The 8477-nt window shown below is 37.6% G+C and overlaps 1 protein-coding gene across 1 annotated transcript; it reads right to left on the reverse strand.

Moving 5' to 3' along the window:
* Window positions 1-1346: 1346 nt before the first annotated feature.
* On the reverse strand, window positions 1347-7139 carry MSTN (myostatin). The gene is made up of 3 exons (XM_010205010.2): window positions 6767-7139; window positions 4238-4611; window positions 1347-1881 (listed from the first exon to the last, which is right to left on the reverse strand). Exons 1-3 carry the CDS (start codon window positions 7137-7139, stop codon window positions 1501-1503), a joined length of 1128 nt encoding a protein of 375 aa, XP_010203312.1. The 3' UTR covers window positions 1347-1500.
* Between the last annotated feature and the right edge of the window lie 1338 nt (window positions 7140-8477).

Raw genomic sequence — 8477 nt, forward strand, 5'->3', positions numbered from 1 at the left:
TTTATAGTAAATAGTGTGGGTTTTACTTTCCATTAATGTATTTTAGCATGAGGAAAACGTACAGGATTTCTGTGGAAATCTGTGTACCATGTTTAGTCAAATAAAGATAATATTTTGCTGCAAAATTTTAAATATTATAAAATGCATTTAATAGCAATGTTTTCTGGTATCATCATTATTTATGAACACAGCTTTCAAAGTACGGAAATTCAGTCATGGATCAAAATGGCCATAAAAACTGTAGCCCAAAGAACTTCATAAACGTGTCAACACCCATCATTTATCATAGAAGGCTCACACCAATGTAAAAAAACATATAAAATGTGGTATAAGTCTCAACATAGGGTTTGCTTTGTTGCATTGTTCCTACGTATTATTTGTGTTAAAATCTGGAAAATTATATTATGATGAGAATATTGGGGTTTTTTTATTAAACTAAAGTACAGGTTAAAGTCATTCTTTTCTTGCTATGAACATATACCAACAGTGATTAAAAAATAAACATTTATTTACAAAATATTGATGCATACATATTACACATGTACGTGATATCAAAGTGGTTTTTTAAACCACTGTAGCAACCAGTTATTTGCATTGGTTTATCATAGTGCAAACGGTAATGTTGCAAAGGCAGATTATAATGTGGGATTAGGACTTGAATGTTAGACTTCTCTGCTGCCTTTTGGTTTACCATGTCTACAAAACTATTCACTTTCATTTAAAAAATATGTATTTCTTACCAATGTTGAATAGTGTTCCTGAGGACAGGGCAAATTCTTTATTAGTCTAAATTCTTTCACTTAGGTAACTATCTTTCTATTTACTCAGCCTGCTTACATAGCACCATTGCCATTGATTACTAGCATACTAATGAGAAAAAGGAAGGGAAACACACTAAATACACTACGCCATCCCTAAATTCAGGATTTGTCCATTTATGTGGAGTTTCATCTGATACATTTTGCAGTTCTGCACTATATATTCAAGTGTTTAAGGATGATTCTGGTGGTATTGTGTAGTGGTGTATGTGTTACCAGTATATATTTTCCTGTAAATATAACATTAAGCAAAGCTGTGAAGAAGTAGACTTAAAAGCCTGCTCCTTCTGTCCTCAGATGAGAAGAAGCTTGCTTTTGATTACCAACATGTACTGGAACCTGCGTATAAATTTGTGCCTGAATGACTGAATATTGATTCCCTCACAATGTAAGAACTATGTGTGTTAAATCTGGTGGCTTTGCGTGTCGCTTTTCTGTTTCACTGATCAAGGCCAGCCGTCAGGTAACTATATCATCCTTCAGTTCACATTCTGTAGCTGGTGCTGCACTAAATTTGCACAGCAGCCTATCACACAGCATATAGGATGTCGGCAATGCCTAGCATGCATAACTTCACAGTTTCAGAGACCAGTGAGGGGGTAGAACTCTTTTTTTCTTTTTTCTTTTTTCTTTTTTTTTGGTAGCTTCCACAATTTCCGAAGCAGTGGATCTAATGACAAACTCATGAGCACCCACAGCGATCTACAACCATGGCCGGTATCTTGCCGTATATTATCTGTTCCTTCCCGTTGAAGTATAGCATGTTTATGGGGGACATCTTGGTGGGTGTGCAGCAAGGGCCAGCTGAGCCTCTGGGGTTTGCTTGGTGTACGAGGTGAGTGTGTGGGTATTTTTGTAAAAACACAAACTCGCATTCTCCGGAGCAGTAATTTGCTTTGTATCTTTTGGGTGCGATAATCCAGTCCCATCCGAAAGCTTCAAAATCCACTGTCAGTGGGTAGCGACAACATCGCGATTCTGTCGAGTGCTCGTCGCAGTCAAGACCAAAATCTCTGCGGGACCGTTTCGGTGTGTCCGTAACTCTGACCTCTAAAAAGGGGTTCTGTGAGAAGAGCAGAAGGAATCAGGAAGCATTACGGAGGTAAGCCTCGGTTCAGTAAAAAGATATAAATAAATAATATATCGGCTATAGATGCATCAAACTAATATTTTTGTCATATTTGCAAACAAAACTTTGTCCTGAAAATCTCTATCCAAGGACTATTCTTATTCTATCTGCTGAGGATCAGCAATCCCCTGCCGTTTCTCTATAAAGAGTTTTAATTCCTGAGTCTCTGGTCCTTAAATCATGATTATCTCAGCACTAGCATCGTTTCTGTTAACTGCAACAAGAACGTTTCAGAAATTTAGAGGATCCTGGATTTTTACTTTTCACGTGAGTTTTATTTGTTTGCTTTAAAGTCCACAATAAGAGTTACTTTATTTTTTTTTCTATAGAAAAACGCCGAAAAGGAAACAAAAAACTCAAAAAAATTTTAAAGGGCAGGACCGAATGGTATTGGTCTCCCTTTTGTGAGTCCTTCTGAAATTCCCTCCATGAAAATCATATTGAGTTCAGGCTTTCTGGATATCAAGGAAGTCTTCTTGTTGAGACCAAGGAGGACAAAATTTGTTCTGCAGCTGCTGTCATCCTTGAATGACTGCAACGGCAGTAGAAATGAATGTTTCACTTGCTAGTACAGGTTCCTTGTGCATCAGAGCTTTCCTCTCTGCCAGAGCACCGAATTTGATGTGCTGAATTTGAATGTACTGAATTTGGATCTACCACTAATATTTTGACTCCTGAAAGAGTCTAGTGACCAGGAATGCACTTTTGACAGATCTCTGAGCCACATGCTTCATAGTAAATATGTGTTTCCACAGTCACCAATTGAGAACAGAAAGAAATTGCAACCTTCACAATCCCCAGTTTGAAAAACTTCCCAAAGATTCCTCCCTTCCACGTGCAAATTCCAGCCTCACGTGTTGGTTTGGCACTGATTGGGCTGACCCATGAAGGAAGACCATTCCTTAGGAGTAAATAAAAGCCCAGCTAACTTTATTACACAGATTTGTCTCTTCCAAGATATCCACCTTTACGGCTGCAAGTTGTCCAGCTGTTGGAGATGCTCCTCCCAAAAGTAAATGGTATGGGGAAGACTTGGTGAGAGGAGCATCCCCACACCAGGAGGAGCCGGAGGAAAGCAAAGAGAAATTTCCTCTCCCATTATCAGCTGTGCATCTAGCCCTGCCCTACTGTTAAATCAGTTTGTTTTTATAGATGATGATGATGATAACCATGGGTTATCTATATATGTGTGCAAGCACAGCGGTGGGTATTTTTATGGTCAGAGGTGGTGAGGACATTCCTTGTCGTGATATCCAGCTGGCCTATTTCAAGTATAGGAGATCCACATCTATAGTGGATCTACAATTAAAATATCACAGCATTTTTCCTTTAAGTTCTCTCAAATGCATTGTACTGGTATGAAGTTAAATGTTACATAGCTACATAAATAAGGTTGAACTTGATCATCTGAAAGGTCTTTTTCAGTCTAAATGGATCCATGACAAACATTGATCTACCGCACAGAATTAAAAGTGAAATAATTTTCTTTATTCAAGAGGAGAGATTTCTTGGTTGTGATTGTTTCAGCTGTGATAGGTTCAGAAATGTTTATAAGCAGTAGATGAGCAATGATTTGCAGAAACAAATAATAAGGAAAATACTGTTGTTTAACTAGTACACTTCAGATTTAATTTGTTCATCTATACTTACAAAAAGAAACCAGATCGTTATTTTATGCACTTTCTAATTATTATGGCTCGTTTACTGTACCAAACAAAGTTTCTCTATTCAAACATTTCTAATAGGTGGAATAATGCACCTTTTATCACATAGTGAAAGGTAAAGAACTTAACGTTATGAAGTTCTATCCTCACCTTCATAAACATAAACAACACTTGCTCCTGTTAATAGAAAATATATACTGAGAGAGTAGGAAGAAGCTCCCTCTCTCTCTCAGCAATATAGATAGGGGGCAACTTTCCCATCAGTGAAAGAATCTAGCAACTATTCTTTTAGCTTTATGTAAAATAACTGCTTATAAAGTGGTGTTTGCTCTCAAATTTGAAAACAGTGTTCTTCTGATAGTACCATCCCTCAGTAATTACCAAAACATTTTCTAGCTAATGCCTCTCAGCATCCCTCTGAATTATTGCAATTTGTCTCAATTTGCCAAATAGGGAATCAGAAGCACAGGGGTGGTGTTGGTTTTGACGTGATCAGAGATTAAAGAACCAAAGAACTGGAAATACAGAACTTTTCCATTCCCTTCCATTTTATCCTTAAAACACAACTTAAATGCTTTCCAATACAATGCAAGATATTTAAATGGCATTTTTCTAAATAAACTTACCAGTCCATCTTCACCTGGTCCTGGGAAAGTTACAGCAAGATCTCTTCCATTCTCATCAAAAGCTTTTATTTCGATGCCTAAATTGGATTCAGGTTGTTTGAGCCAATTTTGCAGTACTGTCTTCACATCAATACTCTGCCAAATACCGGTGCCTGGGTTCATGTCGAGTTTCAACGATCGAATTCCAGTATATCTTGTACCGTCTTTCATGGGTTTAATAAGTCTCAGGATCTGCACAAACACCGTTGTAGGTTTTTGGACTTGCCTCAAGTATATCCACAACTGTGCCTTTACTACTTTGTTATATTGTATTTTAGAGCTAAACTTAAAGAAGCAACATTTTGGTTTTCCCTCCATTTGTACAAGAAAATCAGCTATAAATGAATGGAAAGAACAGATTACTGAACAGGGAACAAAAAGAAATATGCATATATAAACCCCAATTTTTCTCTTTTTTTCCAGACTTTGTAGGAAGTCTTACACAATGTTATAAAAAGCACCAGTAACAAAGATGATTTAACTTAATTAATTATCCATGGTGATAATTAATTGTATGTTCTACAGCAAATTTAACAGATGTCAGCAAAATAGTTATGCCTAAAAGTAACGTCATATGACAAGGAACTGGTGATTGTTTCATAAACAGGCTAAACTTAAGTTTGGCTTTTTATTTTCTAAACATCTCGAGTCAATGCCTTGCTCTCAATAGGCTAAGCAGAGAGGAGGTGTGAAGCTCAGAAATGATAGGCAGTCACAAGAAGATGCATGCTGTGGAGGCCCTTTGCAGTCCTCAGCATGCCCAACACTCAGGCAGTGCTACCAGTGTTGGGGTCTGACATGTATGGCTGTGAAAAGCCCTCTTTCCCTAACAAAAAATTACCTGGGGATGAGGGGGCAACCTGTTTCACTTCACAGTGACTACTACCAACTCACTTCTGCTGTCCCTCGAAGACCTTCACGAAGTGTGCAGAATGGCAACTTTGCATAAGCTGACACAACATATATGTGTGGTGATCTCACTATTTCTAACTTACAAATAGCCTTAGTGTCCTACACAGCTGATAAACAGAGGCACAAACACTTAAATTTCTTTTTCTCAATGGGGCAAAGAAAAAAATTAAGACTCTATTAATCTAAGGATCATTTTGTTTTCTTTTCATTTGAACAATATTACAGGAAAGTCATGTGCCATGCTGTGTTCCTCCTTCCTGTAGCCTACGATGCAGCTGTCATACCTAGTCATGGCAGTATCTGTCCGTGCCAGGATAAAATGGGTAATGCTAATCTTAAATGGTGCAGGGCTTTGACATTCATAAATCTCACCACTTAAGATACCTGTCTCTTTAGTGCATTTAAAATAGTTCAAGGGCTTTTTATAAAAAGTAGGAAATGAGCTCAGATCAACGTAGTACAATGACCTCTCTTCAGCCACAGTTATTATGTAACAGTTTAATTAAAAACAGCTATAAAGCCTCAGACAGAATAGACTGGAATAAAACTGTTGGCAGACCTCAACTTTGTGATAAGGCTGCAGACATACATTGCTATTAGGTACACATCTTATTAATCAATAAGTTGAAAATTTTTAGAGATAAAGTTACTTTTTCATCAATGTGTACATTTTTAGCTGCTAGAGCAGCTGATATTATTCTAGCATGCATATTGTAACTGCTAAAATGCCTTGTATGTCCTGTCATGGGGTTTTTTTTCCTTTTTGACATCATATTCATTAAGTGTTATTTTAAAAAACAGCTGCCATTGCCAAATATTTTAGCTGATGAAAACATAAGATATTATAGTATTAGCTATGCAAAAGATACTTGATAGGAGTCATAGCAGATGTTTAGCACTCAGAAGATAACTCAGAACTGCTCATTCAGTAAATGCCTTCATTCTTCCTTGGCACGACTACTGGAGCTAATTGCTGTAGCATGGACATTTTAACATTTAAATCTGCTACAAGCATATTTGCTTTAAATATATAGTTTTAACTGGGAGGTGGGTGGTGCTAGTTTATGGGATCAGCAGAGAAGCAAGAATTTAACTCTGTACTTGCACTTGCTATAACATATTGCATTTAGGTAGGTCTAGTGCTCTAAGCTGTATTTCTGCTGATTTCTGTTGCTCCTAAAAATACCATTCATTAAAAATTCCCTCAGAAAAATATACTTATCTCATTATCTGCACTTGTACTTTATATCTATGATAGGAAATGCCCTGAGCACTGCAGGTAAAAAATTCAACTAAACTGCAGATCTCCCTTCGCTTTCTAAGGCAATGGGTAAATCCTAAGTGCTAGAGGGCATACACATTATAAAGAGCCGAAAACCAAGCAGTAAAACAAAGCTTCGCAACACGGTCATCTGAACCTGGCTCAAATTCTTTAGAAATAGCACTTTCCTCCCTCTCTCTAGCAGACTTCAGCCAGCAGCCTGTTGGGAGAGCCCGAGGAGGAGTTGCGTGGCTCTACAGCAGGGAGACAACTTTCTCAGAGGAGTGGTGGGAGGTGAAAGCAGCAGGGTTACTTACACTCCGTAGGCATTGTGATAATCGTTTCAGTGGTGGCATGATAGTCATCATCTTCTAAAGAGCCATCGCTACTGTCGTCTCTCTGGACATCATACTGATCAATCAGTTCCTGAAGTGGAGGAGCTTTGGGTAAAAGTTGTTTAATAACATCCCTGCTAATGTTAGGAGCTTGTTCCAGACGCAGTTTGCTGAGGATTTGGATTTTTATGGCTTCTATTCTGGAAGATTTTGTATTCTGTCTCCACGTACAAGCATTGCATAGTCCATCTTTTTCAGCATTCTCTGTGGGCTGACTACTGTCATCAAGAGCCAGCGGATCAACTGAAATCAGCATGAACAGGTAAATATAAACATAGGTTGCTAGCTTTTGCATGATCTCACATTCAATGCAGTGCTTCTCCCTTTTTTCTTCTTCCCTCTCCCTTTCCCTTTCAGTACTAAACAGATCCGTGAGAGCAAACGCAATCTGAGAGACAGCTTGCCACACTGGTGTACCTTATATATTCCAAGGGGACTTTTTATACTCCAACTTTGATTAGGCTCATGTCGTCAAACCCGATGATTGGTTGCTGTCCCAACAATGAATCTGGCTGTCAGAGGGTAAAGCCCTGTCAATCACAAGTCACTAGACAGAGTTTAGTTACAGCCAAGGGTTAGCTGATTTAACTGGGTGCTTCACAGAGGATATGTCTTTGCATACTGAAAGGATATATTTCCAAGTATTGTAGGCAGCAGTACTGAAAGACAGCACTGTCATTCTTAAATATATACCAACTGTGTACTTGTACTAGGAGTCAAGACAGACCTCTCTTAAACTTTCTTTAGGCTTCTGCCAGGTTTTTTGACTTGAAAGTTTGTGCTATTTAAAAGAAAATCCCAGGAGATTACTGTCAGCAGGCAGGGAAAAACTACTTAAGAAATGCATTGCAAACACTGTTAACTGAGGTTCTTCAACAACTAAAATATATTGAGCAGTTCATATTTCAAAAAATCTTAATGGCTTTGCCTGCTAGGTACTAGCTAAAGCAGTAGTAAAGATTTTGTGCATGTATGACTCTATGTAAATGCATATCTTATTGGTTTGTCCCTTTAGAATACACCCAAATAAACAGAATGAATCCTTTATGAATTAAGTCACTTAAAAAAAAATTAGTCTGTCCCTTCTTCATGTTATCACTAGGTCAGCAGTATCTGGTGCAGTAAACTAAATATTGAGAGAACTTTAGTTGCACAGGTATTTTTAAAGGATATCTTTAGCTACTCTAATATTATACACAAATAATAAAGCTTGCCTTTAGTGCAAGTACTAAAAGACTTAAAACCTTTAAATCTCTAAGTACCTCTTCTTTATCCATGTCATCTTTTATTTCTGTTCAAAATGTCTCTGTATTATACCAATTTAAGTAATACCTATCTATGCATTCTTTTGCTTTGTACTCAGATACTTTTAAGTTCTCTATATGCATGACAGTTTTTGTATTCATTCTGTGTAAGGGAGACACATCTTGACACAATTTTATGCTTACAGGTCATGGCTTATAAAAATCTTAAAGTAATGTAGTTCACATTAGATGTGCTATTAGAAAGAACTATGGAATCCATATTCCATATGGAATATGGAATCCTTATTTGGGGATGTGAGGGGGCTGGGGGGGACTGTTTGGTATAGGCTGTATATTACAGCAAGCAGAAATCCTGGAATTTGTAAATA

This window comes from Colius striatus, chromosome 9 (assembly GCF_028858725.1).
Source record: "Colius striatus isolate bColStr4 chromosome 9, bColStr4.1.hap1, whole genome shotgun sequence".
Lineage (NCBI taxonomy): Eukaryota > Metazoa > Chordata > Aves > Coliiformes > Coliidae > Colius > Colius striatus.

Coding starts and splice junctions, on each gene's coding strand:
- MSTN (XM_010205010.2), bottom strand. CDS start 7,139: ATGCAAAAGCTAGCAACCTATGTTTATATTTACCTGTTCATGCTGATT. Junction 4,612..6,766: donor TATCACAATGCCTACGGAGT/GTAAGTAACCCT, acceptor ATTCATTTATAG/CTGATTTTCTTGTACAAATG. Junction 1,882..4,237: donor GACCAGGTGAAGATGGACTG/GTAAGTTTATTT, acceptor CTCTTCTCACAG/AACCCCTTTTTAGAGGTCAG.